The following is a 19,358-nucleotide window of genomic DNA, read 5'->3' on the forward strand; positions in this document are numbered from 1 at the left end:
AACCGGGGCGGCGAAGCCGCCGCTCAGCTGCGCGTCCCTGGCCGCGCCGGCCCTGCCGCAGGGCAGCGGGCGAGCGGCGGGCGGGGGCTCCGCGGGCCGGGCCGGCGGGACGCACCGGGACCCACCGCCCGCAGCCTCCGCCGCCGCCCGCTTTCGCCCTGCCCGCACCGGTCCCGAGCACCGCGGCTTTTCCCGGCCCGGAGCTCCCCGGCCCGGTACCGGCTGCGCCCGGCAGCCGCGGGTCAGCCCCACTCACCGCCGCCACCGCAGCCCCGGCCCCGCATGCAGGGAGCGCTCCGCTGCGCCGGCTCTGCCGGCCCGCGGGGTTTTATACCTACGGCGGTCCGGACCCGGGTCGGTTAATGGCACATGGAGAGCGACCAACTAATAATAGTAATGTGACAGTTCGCTGATGGAGCGGGGAGGAATCTCCCTAGTGCCAGACTGCGAGAGGCAGAGCGCGGTGGCTCAAAGCAGCGCCTGTCGCTGGGAACTTTACAAAGCAGAGGCAGAAACGTGATTTTATTACATATGAACACATTCCTTTTCCTGCTTCAAGATGACATTTTTCCTACATGTTCAGTCACAAGGTTTCCAGTGCAGAACTTTGTTCTTCCTATCTCTCCTGTATTGTGTCTGCCGGACTGGAGCCTAACTTTCAGCTGGGTTATCACTATGAGGACAATAACCACATGACCTCAGGCTGTGCAGATCTGAACAACGGCTATCAAAGCTAAAACACAAAAGGCGTTTGCCTTTTGAAGGACAGAGCAGGCACTTTCCCCCAGTGCCACCCTCGAACTGAAGCACAGGAGTCACGTCGGGGCTTCTGACTGCCAGGGACCCACCCGCTTTGAGCAGACGAGCACATAAAACATGCAACACATACAACAAATCTGGGCAGTTCAAAGCACGGACACATGGCCCTTTACAGCTGTAGGGGTTAGACTCTGTATGTCCTCTATTTCATTATTTATATTACTCCATAAAGGAGGTCTTAATCCACAACTGGAACTCAGTACAGCCGTTTGACTTGGAAATAAACCTGAAAAAATTTGTCTCCTAAAATCATAGAGAGACAACAGCTTGGCTGTTACAGTGTAACAGCTGTACACAGATAAACTGGACAGCCCAAAAGCTGCTCCCATCCAATATTTTTAAAATTTATGTAGTAAATTTTGTAGTAGTTGTTCTTTGTTGATTTCCAATTGAAACTCCAATTTCAGGATGACTGACTGGTATCAAAATTCCTCCCATATTAAATGATTTTGCATGACATTTCAATAACTGTTCAAATTCAAGTTTGGGATACAGTTATATGAGCAACAGTTGTTTCACTGAAATATTTTATTTTATATACACAGCTGCAGTTAATTTAGTCAATAGAAATGTCACAAATACTCTTACTGACACTTGATTTGACACATATACTTTGATAGAAACCAAACACTACAAAAAGGAAGAATAATAATCATTAAGAACACATTTAAAATAAAATTATTATTACAACTAAATTACAAATTATATAAATATTTGATTCTTTATAATCCCTATGCATTCAACATTTCTGATCTTAGGAGTACAGTTATGGCAAAAGAGGACGGCTTTTAAATTTAGCTTGTTCTTATTAGGATGGAAAGTATCATTCAAAACGATCTGAATTTAGACACTATAAACTAAATTCTGAGTCTGATTATGAATTAACTACAGTAGAACTGCATCATGCTATCACTGCTATGGTGCAGCTCTGGCACTTGTGTTTGCAGAGATGGTGCACTTCTGAATTCTTAAGCCACACGGCTGGTTATCAACAATTATTCTGTCCAGCTCAAGATGCAGGTTTTAAGAGAACTGATTGCAGTTCTGTGCTGCAAAGAGAGAGCCTTCTCCCATTTAAACTGGCATCTCTCTCTGGAGTTACTTACCTGCTCAGAATAGATAGATGCTTTTTAGAAAAAGATTGAAAAAGACTCAGAGGAGATCAAAAGCCTTCCCACCTGTACCTGGACATTTCCCAGTCTCTCTATTCCTTTCTTTTTTGGTTTCTTTACAATTTCTCAATCAAGTGTTTGTTGGTGGCATCTTATAACAACCAGATTTCTTACTTTGTATGGGAAATACATCAGTTCAATTTCCAGCCCAATTCTGTTGACTTTTGACAGCTCTATGCGTGTACGGAAATGCTCCTGTTTGAAAGGGACACAAATGCTGAAGTCATTTTCTAAATAGTTTGGTGTTTGATTTGATCTTTCTTATTCTTCTGTTTAAAACAATCCTTTTGTTTTTGACAGAAGACCACATTCCCAGGTTTATTTTTTTCCAATTATCTGGAAACATTTATAATCTCATCTGCAACTCTGTTTCTTCAAGAGCTTTTTGTAAATAATATGAATATCTCAATATACTCTTAATTCTGTGAAGAGGTGCATTTCTGTTTCTCTGTGATGTATGTTAAGGTATAATTTTCTTCATACCATTTTATTAGACCAGACAAATCACAGCAGACACTCTCTTCTGTTACCTACAGGTCACACATTTGGTGTAGAATATGCAGAACACTTACTCTGTTCCTTCTATTTCCAGCTATTCCTATCGATTCTGAACCCAACAAGACACCTTTATTGCTCCATAGAATTTCTTTCATAACTTGCAAAAAGCTGCCAAAATACACATAGCTTAAACATATTTATCTGCTTAAAACTTAAGTTTTGAGGTGGGTGAAAAACACTTCACATGCCTGTACTGAAGACACATTGCAGAGAAAAAAAAAATACAGCAAGGAGAATGGTGCCAAGCTCAGCAAGTTAAACGGTGGAAATAGGCCAATAATAGCATTTGGAATTTCTGTTTTATTACATATAGAGTATACTCCTTTTTGTAAAATAAATTATCATCAGTTGGCATTTCACACAAGTAATATGACACATTTTCATAATTTTTTGTATTTATCAAATGAGTACAACAAAGGAGCAAAATGGAGTAAAATCTATGAATTACAGAGGCCCTCCTTTTGAATAGCATCCTTTTGGGTTGTGTTTGACATGAAAGTTGAAATGTTTCTAGTCAAAGTTTGTTTTGATATTCTAGATTTTAACAACATGCTTCTCAAATATCTGAATATTTGGAATTACTCCATATTTCTTGACATGGGATAGATTCTTGTGGACTGGCTTTTTGTAGCAAAGGCATGTAAGTGCAGTTTTAGAGCCTAAACTAACTGTGAAGAATTGCTTCAGTTGACAGAAATTCAAAGATTACAGTTCATCATTATTCATCACCTCTGGAACAGGAAGAGCCATTGTGGAAGGTGCCTCATGCCTTCTGAAGGTGCTGTGCTCCTGTCTGAAGTTCAGGGGTCCATGGCCTGAGCCACAGTTTTACACTGCACAGAGATGGCCACATCTGCATAAATCTCCTCTTAACCAGACATATGACTTCCCACAAAGAAGGGAGGAAGACACAAATTATTAAATTATAATACACTGCCTTCAATTCTGTTTTATGATTAATAAATCTTGTAACACATACTTATTTAAAAATATATTTTGAAATGCTACATATGAACTGAAAATAATATTGGTTCATTTACCACCATATTGAGTAGTAATGGTTTTAGAACAAGGAAGTTTAAAATTAATTGGTAAAGCTAGTATAGCTTTTCAAATATAAAGAAGTACTTTAAAACACCTTAGTGATATTTAGTTATTTTAAATCAAAATAAAGTAAAAATTGCATACTGGCAGTCATTCCTGCCCAAATGGTGCTTGCATTTCCTGCACTGCTCCATTACAGTGTAGTACAAAATGGCAGCTTACACCCACACAAATGGAATTCTGGGGCAGGGGTGACATGTTCAGTTCTGTGCGTGTGATTACTTTATTGCACGTGTCACATGAATCAGAGACTGCAGACACCCCAGTCAAAACACCTCCTAGATCTAGACACCTAATGATTTGGAGACTCTGCAATGAACATTTTGTACTATAAGCTTTTAAAGGAAACAACTCCATCAGCTTCACTTATGAATTATTTGTGCAAAAGTACAGTATTTCATAAATAAATTTTACCCGAATATTACAGAAAAAAGCTTTGGGATACATGAAATATAAATACAGCGACAGCTGAGCTGCAAATTAATTTAGGTATATACAGTAATACGCTCCCCAGTTCTTTTCACAGATGTACATTTAACCTCCCTGAGTCCTTTTCCATACTTAGCAGCACGATGCATTCCCAGATGCTTGCTCAGTAACAGCCACAGTAGCTTTAGCACTAGAGAAAAGGGTGGAAAAGAGCACATCTGTGTGCACTCCCTGTCATTTGCCAGGGATTTTAAGCTTACTGTACTTTTGCTTCCAGAAGCCCACTGGCCAAGACAGGCCTGTGGCCACTGACACAGGCCCCAACGTGTCTCAGTGAGTCTGCCCCAAGATAGGCCAGCAGCAGCTCCGTGTGCCGGATCAGCAGCTGCGTGAGGTCTTCAGCCAGGCTCTCCATAGTTGAGTATCTCACCTTTTCAAAATCAAAAATGTCTTTGAGGAAGAAAAGCACTTGATCCTAGTGGGGGAAATAAAAGGAAAAACTTGTTTTCAGTTACAAGAAGGAAAAAAAGTATGCAATGCTAACAGCTCTTTCTTTATTGTGTTCCCTAAAAGCATCCAATTATGTATTATTTTGGTGCTGAGACAGAAGTGTACTAAACTAGCCTCTGCAAAACAGTTCCAGGCTTAAAACATTCATATGAAAGCCCTTACTTCTTATGGTTTTTTACTGTTAGCGTTAATCTTAGGAAAATACAAATGTATACTAATAAATGAGATCTTAATTTATTTTAATCAGAAAGATTTCTTTAAAATTTATAGAAGTGGTAATTAAAAAGAAGTTGCAAACCTTGAAGAAGCAGCATAGATCATACAGGGAATTTCTAGGGCCCAAAAAGCCCCACGCCAAAACAGGGCTGATATGTTCACATATAGCATAGAAATGTGCAAAAAATCCATCAGGCACCTAGTGACGCAAAAATTGTAGACGAAAGTTACACAGTAAATTTAGTATACAGCTCTATTATTCAGCATTGTCTTCATAAAAGCCTAACACTTCCCTCCTTGGTCTAATAAAATCCTCCAAAGGTAAGGAGCCATGGCACAGAGTTCTACTGAGTCCCTGCACAGGCAGGTCAGGATGCAGAAGGGGCTGAGGTGCGGCTGCAGCAGAATTCCTGGTGCTGGTGCTTCAGGCAGGAAACGGGGCAGGACTGGATGGGATTTGGCTGTGGGGACGTGCAGGGAGATGGGGCTGAGAATGCCAGCACAAGCAGGTGAGATGCAAGAATCATGACCTTGGTGTGCAAAAGTCTGAGATCTGCATGTGGAGCAGGAAGTCAGAGAAGTGACCGACACCACCACCAACTGGACCTAAACTACCTTTGGGAAAATCTTTCAGTCAAGGCTTTTTGCTAAAAACAGGTATTAGGGCCCCAGGAGCCAAACTTCTGCAACTGGCAAACCTCTTGTCTAAATTAACAAGTGTACAGGACTAAGAGTTTATCACTCATTTATTTTGCCAAAGCTACAAAAAGAACTTCAAATTCTTAGGAGATGATCAATACCTTTATTCCATGTAATTTGAGGGGCAACTTACCTTCATTTGCTGTCTTTTTTGCTTCAGTACTGACCAACAACTTGAAGCCACAGCCTAATTGTAAAAAGAAAAAATAAAGCAAGCCCCAAATAATTTTCCATCTCAAAAGAACTCATCTGCAGAATATTGTATTTCTATATGCTATATTTCAGGGACATGCATTTTCTTCAGTCTCAATCTTGTGATAACACAAAGTTTAAAACCATAAAACAGCAGCTGTTTAAATAACAAGTTTATATGTAGTTCATACTTGTTATTTCAGATCCATCTTTGCAACAGTTTTGTTAGTTAAATTCAAATGTTATTTGGCATCCTTGACTGATTTTACAGCTACCACAGTTAGCAACACTCACTGGGTTTAAGTGAGGACCAGTCTTGTATATTAAAGTGTGTGCTCAGATATGAGTAACTATTTTAGATATTAAGTAGCATGTGAACACATTGAAATGTACTTTTTCATTTTAGCAAAAACATTCTTGCAATAGCTTCAGATTCAGCTATGGAGCCTTGTCCAAATATGGACCTGTGAAATACAATATACCAACAACATCAGTACTGGGCTTTTTCCCCTCCTAGCCTCTGATATCCTCATCTGACTCCCCTCAGTACTGCAAAGAGAGTTAAATACAGACAAAGAACAACGTTACCATAAAACTACAAAAATATATATATGTTATCTGTATTTTTTTCCTCGAGGGAATATTTCAATTGAAAAATAAAAATAAAAGGAAAACTTGCAGTTTACAGATAAAAATGGATGAAATGACAGTAGTCTCTGTACCATCTGACCACGGCAGTAGCCTTTGTTTCTAACAGAGGGATGAGATCTATTTGGCAAATAAACAGCCACGGATGAAAAATCATTAATTGTAATCAACAGCTGAATACGTGTATTGTATTAATTTACTTTTGTTTCCTTGTAACTTTGTCACTTATTCCTAAATCTCTGGTCTATGAACCAAAACCCGGACCTGATGTCTAAGACGCGGCTAACAGAAACTTCCCTTGTAAAATTCTACTTCCTCAGAGAAAGGAAGGACAAGTTAAAATATTTTCTCCAATACATTCAATCATTCTCTGTTTTGGGCTGACCTGTAACTTTTAAATTCCTATTATGAAAAACCTGATAATACAATCTTTTAAATTCTTTCGAGGGAGATCTCAGGTACATACTCAGTACACTGCAATGTACTACAGATCAATTAATAAGATAATTACACATGAGTACTTACAGTTTCTTTAAAGGAGGAATTTAACCAGCGGTTATTTACTACATTCTGTATAGATATCGGTGGATTTTCTAAATCTTCAAATGAATCCATTAATATGAAGTCCAGAACAACATCATAAAAATTCATATTTTTCACCTATATTAAATGAGAACATGATCTAAGTAACCTAGTTTCTCTTTCAGCAGTGGAATTCAGCATGAACCATATTGTGATGTTGTATTAACAAGTAGATTTGCAATTGTTTTTAATGAATATTAAAAATACTTTGTCAGTAAAGGAGAAGTTAAAAAAAGTGTGGTTTCTGGTACTAAACTGGTGAATGCCATTTCTCTAAATCAGCAATATAAACAGTAAAGAGTTGCCTTTCCCACAATTCTGAACTGTAAAAAATTATTTTTAGATCCTATGGCATTAGTAAGGGTAAAAACACTTTTCAGAAATGCAACTTACTCCTCTAGCAGCAAGTTCCATTTCGGTATTATCCCAGTGATCTGTTTGTTCCAAAAAATGTATCATTTCATCAAAAACATCTTCAAATTTCTTTGGATTCTGTAAAGTAAAAGCAATGAGTATCAAGCAAATGTAAAAAGAGATATGGTTGATTTTCCCTGGACAGTGAATTCAGGTAGGAACAAAACATTGGTAAAAAAAGGCTTTTACCTTTCGTGCTTTCACAATTAAAGCAGACAAAATTTTTCTTCCACTTTCAGCAAGAAATACTCTGTTTGATGTTTCTGAAAGAATTATCTAGAAAAGGATTCAGAAAATAGAGACAGGTTCATTCACAGGTTATACCAAATGACCTTAAACATTTCAATCAATTTTCATATAATTATCACCTCTAGTATAGTTAACAAGTTCCTAATAAGGCTTGGGTGCAAAGGTTCCAAAGCTAATCATAAAATCTGGAAATTTAATGCAAATTAAAACTGCAAATACATCTCATTTTAGAATTATAAAAATGTAAAATCAACAAGAAAATATTTAAATATAGATTACATTATAAAAATGCTTGCATAAAAAATAACAGCCAGTTTCAATGCCATGTACTTTAGTTTAGGCTTAACAAGACAGACAAATCTCTCCTTACAGTTTACCTGAAAAGCTTGTCGAATACAATGAAGCTTAGCAAGGAAGTCACTGTCTCCTAGACATTCAAACATTTCAGTCCTATGCAAAATAGAAAAGTTTTCAAAGACCATTAAAAAAAAGCAGCACAAGAATATCCATGTAATTGCTAGAAAAAATACCTCGTACAAGTAACTTCTAAAAAGTGATTTCTAGATAGACTATTAAACTTTAATTCTTGCTTTTCCTGGAAATAATTAAATAGACATAAATCAATACCTTAACACCCGTGAATAAATTTTGCCTTCTTCTGCTAAGTGCATGGCTTCTTCATACAGGGGGCAGTGGCAAAGGGAATCCAGACCATACGTGCTACGAATCTCTCTGTGCTCTGAAAGCTGAAAAAAAAATTTAGAAGCTCACTAAAGGGCTTGCTGATTTAATTTTTGTGAAGATAAAAAAAATTAAAGAAGTTTTCCTGATGTTCTACTGAAAGATGCATCCTTTTCTGCATCTGCTTTAATCAAAGAGGTAACAATCAATAAGTAAACAAAACAGATACACCAGGTCATAAGACTTAACTTTGTAACTCCTAAAATCTGAGAGCTACAGTTTCAAGTTTCAAAACTTTTTAATTAACAAAATAAATACAGCTTACTTTTGTATTTAATTTGCCTACTTAAGTTTTTGAATTGTCTAGTTAAAATAAATCTAATGGGTCTCAAAGCTTAAAAGAAAATAATTGTAAGGACAAGAAGTACAGAATGATTGCACCATACAATTCCTTAGGAAGCTGGAAATAGTAACATTCTTCCACCTGCTTTAGTTTCACTGGTAAATAAGCCTCCCAGTTACCACAGCACATTGTATAAACCACAAGCATTCAGTGTTTTATACTACCAGCTCCCTAAATGATTTTCATTATTGGCAGTGTTAATTCTATAGTTAACATAGAAATAAACATGAACTTGTAGACATTTTCAAAGAAAGAATAAAACCAAAACCAGATCCATAAATCAAAGGATATAAAAATGCAGAGAACTTGTGTTTACAGGGTATCATATTTAATCCACAAAACAATGTCTAGCTACAATTTCATTACAAAGATTACATCAAGTTATAATGATAAAAGAAAAAAAATCTGATGTTTACACATCATTCAGTTTAGTTAATGACCAGAAAATTAATTCTAGCTTTTATTTTTTTTCAATATCCTGCATGGGGCAAACAAACCTGTGTTTCTAGGCTATTAAAACTGAGCATAGAAACATCTTTAAAATTAACTCCCAAGGTAACTGAACTACGTAAAAGATTAATCTCTATCTTAGAATGACTTTAGAAAATCATATTGAAGTATTACTTTATGTTAAACCACCATTAAAATTTTCAAGTAAATAAATGCTGAGCAGCTTCTCCTGTCACTGAGGCCATACAGCCAAGTATGATAAATTTCATATTTATGGAACTGAGTGTGAGATTCAGGGCGTACAACATTTTCTAGATAAGAACCTCCCAAGATGGCATCAAAAGGAAAGTGAACTTTTTGTTGTAAAAGCCTCTGAGGACTTGCTACATTTGAGAAAAAGGTGGGCAGAAGGGTTAGTTTTCAGTTAGATGGCTCACTATAAGTACCTGATATCAATTGGGATGTGTTCATGATATTTATTCAGGTACCTGCTTTTTATCCCACTGTGTACCCCTAAGCACCACATAACTCTTCTCAGCAGGGATTTGGTACTAATCACAAGTTAGCAGAAAGCTCCAGCATCCAACATCTTGGCATCACAGGCAAGCTGGACACTTGAAAGCTCCCCGAGTCCCTTCCTGCCATTCTGTAGTGGTCACCTCTGTGCACAGCCACTGCCACTTTGAGGCTCTTCACACGCCTCTAGGGATGACAAGGAGCTCTGTCACAGCTACCAACAGTGCAGGCAGCAGCCAGGAACACAGAGGCTTGTGATGGTGGACGGGATGTGCCAGTCCCTAAGTGCCTGCTACTTCCTCAGTGTCAGGGAGGTACATGGAGAAGAAAATGAAAATGCAGACAAAGAAGAGATAAAAGATGATTGACACTATAGCAGCAAGCTCATCAGGTAAGGCTTTACTTGTATCCATTCAAGGCTCAAGAAGGAGAGACCAGAGAAAGAGATGACCACCACAAGGACATTTATGATGACCTGCAGGGGCTACCTAAAATCATTATGTTAAAATAACACATACATCTTCAAAACTCCAAAGCTTGTAGTTCTAACTTGTGTCTAATTAGGCCTGCTGTGCTGCAGAGCAGCCTCTGAAGATTACAACATGGATATTGTACAGATGCTAATCAGTCTTCTCTGGACACTTCAGCTTCAGGGCTGTATCTGCAGTAAAGAGATGCTGAAATCATTGCTCTAAAGCATCAAACCTTTGGCACTTGCAATCGCTTTTAGGTCTGAGATGCTCTGACTGCTTTGTTTAAGGAACAGGCTCGGTACTCTTATTTGCCACACACAAGTTGTTTCTTAATAAATAGAAAAAATTCTCAGCTGTGCATCAAGACCTTGTTGACTACCAAAATAACCACCTACATGAATGTAACAAAAACAAACAATGCTAGACCTTTCAGGAATTCTTGCTTGCTTCCCCTAATAGAGAGGTCACTTAACTGGCACATTCAGCATTCCTTAATTCTGAGAAATTATGTTTATCCTATATTAAAAAAGCTGATGATGATCTCTTTAAAACATAAAGACATTCAGAGAAAAGATTTCCTTAAAAAAATAAGTAGCTGCAGGATGAAAGTGAAACATGTTTGGGGAGTTGGAAGATGTGATGGTGGTTAGTTACTAAAATGTCTGAGATGGCATTTTAATAAATTGAAATGATGAAGTGGTGTGTTCCACCTAAGGTCTGGAAGAAAACAGGAAGGCTGTTACTGATAAAAAGCAGCAAAGGCTTTATTCATAAATCTAAAAAAATCTCCCAAGCTTTGGACTAAGTTAACATTTTAACAAGGAAAGCAAAGTTTGATCATAGACCTACAGATTCAGTACTAGTCGAAACATAAAAATAAGACATGATAAATGCATGTGCACTGACAATGAAGAAGCAGTAACAAAGCTCACTGTCAGGGAGAGCAGGAAAGAGGTTCTGTTAGGAAGATGGAAAAGAAGCCAGGAAAGTGAGGGCAGGGCCTTTATCTGGCACACTCACTGCTGCATTGTTGCCAAAGGAGGCAGCTATTTTGATCACAGTAGATGTGAAAGCAAGACTATGAAAAGCATACTAACCCTCATCAACACAAGCTGAAGGCAGCCAGGCTCAAATGGGGAAGAAAATACCAGTATTTATCACTGAAGTAGTATTAATAACTTAATTAGGGCAAATAGTCGTGTTTACCACCCCTTCTGCAATGCTTCTAGAGCCTAAGTGTCTTTAAGAATAGAAGCCTGTCTGGTCATGGGGATGGCAGCTGTGTCTAAATTGTCTTTATAAGGATTCAGGTACCTGTGTATATTGTAGGTGCCAGATAGGCACAATTCTATATGAGAAGTCATCAAATGAGTAATCCTCAGCACCCTCTTGATCACCAGCCATAGCCAGATGAAGTTTTGGCTCACCCTCCTGCTATCCTGTAGAGCTCATCAAAAGGGCACGTGATGCAAACCCTGCCAAACTGTCCCAGTTTTGTACAGCTCTTTCCTATATTTTGTTCTAATATAATACAACATGATATTCTTGTTGCCTCCTAAGCACTATCCCTCTCAATTTCCATTCAAGCATCTATCTGTGTCTTGTTTTATGAATGTTCTCTCTCCTGCGGGCAGGGAGCTAAATTTGACTTGACTGTGTGTCAGCACTGAAACATGAACACAGTTTCCAGTCTCCAAAATCAGAGTCACACAAAATACTTAGTCCTGCTCCTTGGGACAGGATACAGTGTAGAAGGAAGCCAAGGAACTGTCAACACAGAGCTTGCAGTGTGATGAGGCCACAAAAAATGGTGCCATGTTCTAATTTCCTGGAAGGTGAAAATATTAATTCCAGTAGGGAATAATCACAGAGCAGTATAAACACACACAAATTTCAGATTTAAAAATTTTGCTAAACATTTCTATCAGGACATGAAGTTTAGGACAATTAATAATACTGTAACTGCAATCAGGATGCTTATGATGAAGGAACTGCCTTATTTGGCCCTTAGGTGAGACAAATCCGAAGCTGGAAAAGCCTCAGACCTCTTAACCTAAATTAAAACATTCCACTGTTTCCCTAGTGCAAGAAAAAAAAAAATTAAGAAGTAGATAAGCAAGAGGAAGCTACTTATCATCATGTCTAGAATAAAAGAATCTGGTATGTCAACTGTAATCCTGTTAAATCAAAGCCATTACTGTTCTCTACTAACAGCTGAATACACTGGCAAGTGGCTACTGCTCCTTCTCATTGCCATAATGTGAAGCATTTCCCTGCCACACACCTTCCTGAGGAAGAACAAAATATTAAATCAAGCTAACAGTGGTTTTGTGTGAGAACAACAATTCGCAGCTTTCTTTTCCCTGCACCACACGATGATGCCCTGTAGCTACAACTCCAGAGCTAACTGACCCTGTAGTTTAGGCCTAGTGGCTCCTCTTTAACCCAGAGAATTGATGGTGCTCTGGCTTGAACACCAAACTGCAAGTTGTTCTATTAATCCTCAGGACTTTTGTCGCCCAAGAATTTCACTAGATTCTTCAACAAAATCTGAGTAAAGAGAATTTGTTCCATTGGCAAAGGCTAGAACAGCTGGAAAGGAAGAGAAAATCTTCATAACTTTGTCCTGGATGAACAAGTTGACTGAAGTGGCTTTGACGTATCAAAATGTGGAGAATATGTTCAGGATATTAAAGACAATTACACGGCCAAGTTTGATTCCAATGTTTTTTTGCAGATACTGGGACAATATAGCTTCAGGAGAGGATGCTTATTCCACTGATACATCCTGGGGCTTCTGTTTGCTAGGTTGATTGGTTGGTTTTGCCTTTCTTTAAAGCCAAGTAAGCACAAATGAGCATAAGGGGTTGTTCGCATCTTCACATACTTGCAAAAGCCTTATGAAAGTTTATGGGAAAAAAAAGCCAAAAAACAAACCAGATACAAAATGTACAAACTATAATGGTTTACCGCTCCTCTCATGAGCTGGTCGAGTTGAAGCAAGCTTGAATTGTGGTCTTGTCCAAATTACAGCAAAGAGTAACCAGTCTCTATGGATACAATACTCGTTACAAATGGATGCTAGGCACCTCAACTTAATGTCAGTTACTAAATCAAGGAAATCACAATTTAATGTGAATTACTAAATCAAGGTAACTGTGTTATGGAAAAAACAAACCCTACAATAGACAGTTGCAAAGAATGTGTGTGCAATTCTCTCTTTTTGCAACTGACTTCAGTAGCTTAGTTGTAGTGTGTATTTGAGAGCAATATCTATCAAAAAATGGATCTTTTGAGGCCAACTGCCTCTCCTGTTTTTGGAGAAGAGTGCTATTCAAGATCACTTCAGCTCCTCAGAGACTACAGAAGGAGATATTCCTCATTCAAGTAAGTGTGTCACTGCTCATGAGTCTCTTTCAAATACTTCAAGGGAGCTGTAGCAGTCTCCAGCTAATAGGCTGTTACCCAGAGATTGTTACGTGTCCTTTGCGCTCTTATCCCAGAGGATTAGAGCAAGTTAGATCAAGTACATTACGTTGTCAAGGAAGCTTCCCAGTGTGGCCAGTCAGAAGGCTCCCTGGCAGTCCCACTGCACCTCCAGGGACTGTCACTGCCAGCCTGAGGTCCTTTCCCATGGTGGCTGCAGGAGCTGTGGGGTTCCTGCACACCCACACAGCCAGACAAGCTTCCCCACCAGCTCGGCCCAGGGCTCCAGAGCGGTCTCAGACCTCTGGTTCCTGCTAAGTCATTTCATCACAGTGCAACAACAGAGTAACAGTTCAACCTGGTGCCTTCATATTGTGTGTGGAACATGCTAAAAATCAGGTAGCTGTCCATTTCTTATATATATCCTCTCAAAAAAACCCTCCAGGTCTAAACAATACAAAGCCTTCTTCATACGTCTTTATAGAAAGGTAAAGCAATAGGAAAAATAATAGAAAAACAAATCATGAAAGGAACTACTACAGCCTCAACTGACTGCTTCTTCACTCATGAAAATGTGATTTATTTTTCAAAAGCAACTTCTATTTAGGAGGAGTTGGGGATGCATTATGCCAGTACACAAAAATAAACCCAAAACAACTGGGTCAATGAAGCCTGGAAAAGTTCTTTTTCCCCCCCATAGCATAAATATATTTTTTGCTCACAATGATTAGCAAAATATAAGGATTCTTCTGTTCACTGTTCAAATAGATCAGTAAATCTTTAAAAAAGCAATCTTTAAGAGTCTTACCTCAGCTGTGGAAACAAAGGAATCCGTGGATGCAATGCTTAATGTATCTCGAAGGCAGAAATCATCTGCATTATCCTTCACAGTAATGTCTGTATTTTTATCTTTAAAATTAAAAAAAAAAAAAAGTTTATTAGACTATCAGAAATTTCCATTGAAGGCTTGAAAATGTGTTTCATGTGTACTTTAACACAGTAGTATTTCATTTGGAAGGCACAACATTATACTATTGTAAGAGTAAATTATTTTATGACCCACTAACATATATAAATGTGACTGCGTTTTTCTGCCTTTAAAGTGGATTTTCAAGTATCATCCACAATGAACTGGAAGAAGAAAAAAAGACTTGGCCATGGTTTTGGCCTTTCTTTATAGACCTCTGATGACCTATCTTATGATATTACTTTGCTGTATTGATCTAGGCCCTCAGTTAAGTTTTTGACTTGGCTGTGCTATGTAACAAACTGCTCCGTGTCCTAGCCACTACTTTTATTTTTCTAAATAAAAGTCCACTAATAAATAAAACACCATCATATTTTGGTTTCACTTGAATTTGTTTCACTTTCTACTTTTCATGCCTTTTTTCACTTGCTGGTTCTTCCGGAGAGCAAGTAAAGCTTTTAATCTTCACTGCATCCTCTTTCCTCACAAAGCTTCTCCACTGAAATAACACATCCAGAACTATTTCCTACAGTACAAGAATTCTTAAAGCCTTTAAAATACCTGATATTTTTCTTAAAATCATCTGCAATACAGTTTCTCTCAGCTGTGCTTTACTTTATTCTCAGATTTCAACTGTTGCACTTTGGGGATGGTTTCGTTTTCACCATATAGAAACACTTTCAAAGAAGGATTAATTCTTAAGTCAGTAAGTCAGACTTTGGCTTGATGTGACCCATCCTACATTCCCAGTAGAGCAGTTGCATTTATTTTGGGTTACTTTACCTTCAGACATTACACATGAGTTCCTAAAAGCCTGTTTTTCATCCAAGAGTCAGCAGCAACCAGCTACCCAATGTCATCCAGACTTGTTGCTAAGGCAATACTTACTAAAAACTCCATTACACAGTGGAGTGGCCAAATGCCAATTCACTGGGATGGTTTACTCATCACTTGAAATGCTACAAAGCCACATTACTTAACTATTACTTTGGTGGTTGTTATGGTTTTATTAGTTACGGACTTGGAATGACAGCTCAAAAACTGCATAGAACAAGTATCTGTCTTTGGGAATATTCACTGAGGGAAAAAAATTATTCAGAGTTTGGACAAAGATTTTACTAGAGCAAGTTAGGCAAATTGCAATCACGACTTCATCACTATTCATATGAATGCTGTTTAACTAAAATGTATTCCACATATATTAAAAAAATAATTGGTGTAAATGAAGGAACCACAGCCCAGAACAACACAGAATCAGGGATTCTTTCACAGATCTTGCATTCAGTCTGCTATAGACTACATGAAGCTCTAGAGTTCATAAAATTTTGACTTAATCCATCTTTGTTAAAAAGTTCATACTTCCTAGTTTTCTAATATGGCCTAAAACTATCACCTAAAACTATCGCTTTTAACATGTTAATTAGTTGAATATGGAATATTCCATAATTTTTCACTCAAATTCTCACTGCTACAGAAAAAGACACAAAATTTGTATTTTATGAGGAAGAAAAAGATTTAAAATAAGGTTGGAAATGCTGAGTGAAATAATACCTTTGGCAAGTGATATCTGCACACAAAGCACAGCCTCCCTAAAGAAAACCAAACAGCCTTGTCAGCTATTTCTGACTTTCAGGCTACCACCACCCTAATACCCTAAAACATCCTTAGCCAAGCAGGTGCTTATCAATACCCACACTGTGAAGAGAGCACGCTACTATGAAAATTCACCATGGAATTTCACTAGGGTGAAAATTAAGTTACAGCTGGAGTACATACCATGCAAGTACCAGCAGAACATTCTTAGACACAAGAACACGAAAAAAAGAGACAGTGGCACAAAGAGACTCCTGGAATGAACAGCTGCAAGAGGAACCCAGCCACCAGTGCCTGCAACTGCTCACACACTCATCCCTAGTTCTTATGGATTCTAATAACTTCGGGGGGGAATACTAGCAAGTATGTGAGCCTCAAATATACTTTACTTATTTGTGGAGCCAAGGAGTTATTTTGGGTTCGCTTATATTTGTAAAGAGGATGAAATAGAGCTTCAGATGTTACGATCATGGCTCTTGATTGTCGTGCCTAAAAATGTATATGTGGTCCTTAAATTAGTTTAAGGTATTAAAAAATTGAACAATATGGAGGCTTGCTAAAGCTTGTGAAATTACTCCTGGCTTTATAAGGTTTTGCAAACAACTATCTATTTAAAACTAAACAAGAAAAAAAATACCAGAACCAAACTATTTTCACATTTATTTACAAATACTAATCCAGAATAATTATTTGTCTTTGTTCTGGTAGGTTTTCACAGTAAGACAGAGCACAAAGCTAACCTCCTAAACTCTCAGAGCAAAATCTGACCTTCATAACTGCACGGAAATTAACTTTTTAGCATTCACCTTCACATATTTTAAAACTCTGAAAACCGTTTCCATGTTATCTTCCTGCCAACCCTGAATGAAACATGGCAGGAGTTCACAAGTGAGTTTGGCACTTAGCTGACACATTTAAAAAAGGAAAGCACTTACCACTAGTAAAGAACTCTCTGAGAGTCACAGATTTTAGTTCCAAGTACCACCATTAAAGTCATGGTTCCCTATTCTGCCCAGCCCTCCCACTTCAGTGGAAAATCAATGCAGTTAAAACATCACAAGCAGGAAAGCAGAATGAGAAAGGAGAAATTTTATAGACTCAGAAGAGGAAAAAACCTTGCAAAGGAATCCACTTATGAAAAGTCATGGTACCCTCAGAGCAGCAGGGGCCCAGTTTTCTGCCAGCCCATGTTGTGAGCTCAGACCCCTTCGATGTGTGGCTTCCTGTGCAGTAAAAGGAATTACAATAATCCAGTTCAGACAGCACAGCAGCATGAATCAATACAGTTCAGTTCCATGAGAGTGTGCCACAGTCTCACAGCTAGTCACAAATGGCACAGTTCTTTGTCACCCCTTGCTGAAACATCCAAAAGCAGCTTTATTTACATTTATAAATAGTCATAATTCTGACAGTGCTGATCATCACTTCTATCAAGTAGCTGCTAAAGCATTACATGAAGTCTTAGAGGATTCACCCAGAAAACAGTGAATTTTACATCATTTAGTATTTGTAAAAAGAAAACAATCCCAGCCTTCAGGTGCTCCCTTTTGATGACTGGGTCATACAGCCACAGGTTAAAAAAGCAAGCCAAGAATGGAGTAGGATACCCACACTGTGGATCTACTGTGCATTATGTGTTTACATTATCCAGTAACACAAATATCTGGGGGAGCTGGAGGAACCTCATCTAATCGCATGAAACCAAAGCTGTTACTGACCTCAGCATGAAAATGTATTTCAGGTCAGGGTATTTTAAAAATATCTCCCCAAATCTTGTACTCTACCAGTACATCAGCATGTATCACAAGTTCAACATGTCTCATGGCTCTTTGTTGCAACTGCTCTGATGCAAAATGAAGTGAGAGATTCCTTTAGGAAACAAAGCAACAGTCCTTCCACACGCACCAAGCCACAGAAGATACTCCAGCCTGGCTCTCAGTGGGGGCTCACACCTCCAGCAGGGTCCTCTTCTAACTCTGAGCTTCTGCTCACCATTGTGAGACCAGGAACTCGGCAACCAAAGCTGTCTCATGGGGAAGGACTGGGGCAATCGGAGCACAGGACAGCATCAGATAATCAGTGTCTGCAATTTCACCTTCCTCCTAGCACTCACACCTCTGTCAAGGTAAGCTGCGGCTGAGCTTACTGCTGAGCCTTCAAATTACTTCCTTAACAGAAACCTCAGTAGTTTTCATGCAGGGAATACTCTTCTGTTTATGTGTGAATAGACAGCCAAATCTTACTTCCTTGGAAAAAGTTGACTCAACAGAGCTTTCATAATTGTTTCCAAGCATAACTATAATATTCAGGGTTCACATAAAAGCCTTCTACTTAAAACACACTCATACAGGTATAAAAAGGTCCATTTTCCAAGACACTGGGATCTCACCTAATTATCATTATGCAAAACCCAAGATGTTGTTCAGTCACTGTGTTGTGTATTACTTTGACGTTATTCTTAAGACAAATGTAGTACAGCTGACTAAAAGCTGAATTAAAAGCATGTGAATAGATGACAGTAATATATTCTTCATAAGCAGGGAATGCTTATAAAAATTTCATAGTACAATCCATTCAGTTCACACAAATAAGCAATAAAATCCACCTGAAAACTGTGATGGACTGATTTGCAATCCTTGTCATCTGGAAAAAGATGCAATTTGCCTAAAATATTCTTATAATCTTAAAGAGCTTTTCCAAATACTTTGGAAAGAAATAATAACAACTTTTGTGATGTTGATAATAGTTTGACTATTTTCAGACATTCAAGATGCTGTCTTTGTCCATAAAGTTATATTATCTGCAGAATACCACATTTAATGGTGAATAAAACAAAACAACATGACTACTGCTCTTATATCCTATTGCTCTCATCTTGCAAAGCTAAATAAACAGCACAAAATTACATGAGTAATCATTTTAGTCTCTCCATGTAAAAACCAAGTGTACCTGAAAAAGGAATGTAAGTTCAATTTACTTCCCATAATCCATGCACACAGGTACATCAAATTACAGAAAAGTATTAGGAAATACTATATAAATTTGATATTCTGGAATGGTGATAAATGAAATTATTCTTTCAAGATTTAAATCTGCTGCAGAATTCTTCCATAAATTTGATAACAGAGTTGGAATACTTTCTGATAGTTGTTATTTTTTTAAGCAAATAAAATACCAAAGGCTAAAAATATAATTTTATTATAGAGAATATGACCTGTGAAAGCTATGTCTGAATCATCATAGCAGGATTTATTGTA

General features: G+C 38.1%; 1 protein-coding gene across 2 annotated transcripts in view; it reads right to left on the reverse strand.

The window, feature by feature from the left end:
• Positions 1–1,314: 1,314 nt before the first annotated feature.
• MIGA1 (mitoguardin 1) overlaps positions 1,315–19,358 on the reverse strand; it is a 34,709-nt gene continuing 16,665 nt past the window's right edge. For both annotated transcript variants that reach the window (XM_068200016.1, XM_068200015.1), the window contains exons 8-16: positions 14,350–14,450; positions 8,220–8,338; positions 7,970–8,042; positions 7,533–7,619; positions 7,323–7,421; positions 6,873–7,007; positions 5,641–5,694; positions 4,891–5,007; positions 1,315–4,557 (exon numbers count right to left, since the gene is read on the reverse strand). In XM_068200016.1, the coding sequence (XP_068056117.1) occupies positions 4,339–4,557; positions 4,891–5,007; positions 5,641–5,694; positions 6,873–7,007; positions 7,323–7,421; positions 7,533–7,619; positions 7,970–8,042; positions 8,220–8,338; positions 14,350–14,450 (1,004 nt within the window). In that variant the 3' untranslated portion in view covers positions 1,315–4,338. The remainder of the gene's footprint in view (positions 4,558–4,890; positions 5,008–5,640; positions 5,695–6,872; positions 7,008–7,322; positions 7,422–7,532; positions 7,620–7,969; positions 8,043–8,219; positions 8,339–14,349; positions 14,451–19,358) is intronic.

The sequence above is a fragment of the Anomalospiza imberbis genome, chromosome 9, assembly GCF_031753505.1.
Source record: "Anomalospiza imberbis isolate Cuckoo-Finch-1a 21T00152 chromosome 9, ASM3175350v1, whole genome shotgun sequence".
NCBI lineage: Eukaryota > Metazoa > Chordata > Aves > Passeriformes > Viduidae > Anomalospiza > Anomalospiza imberbis.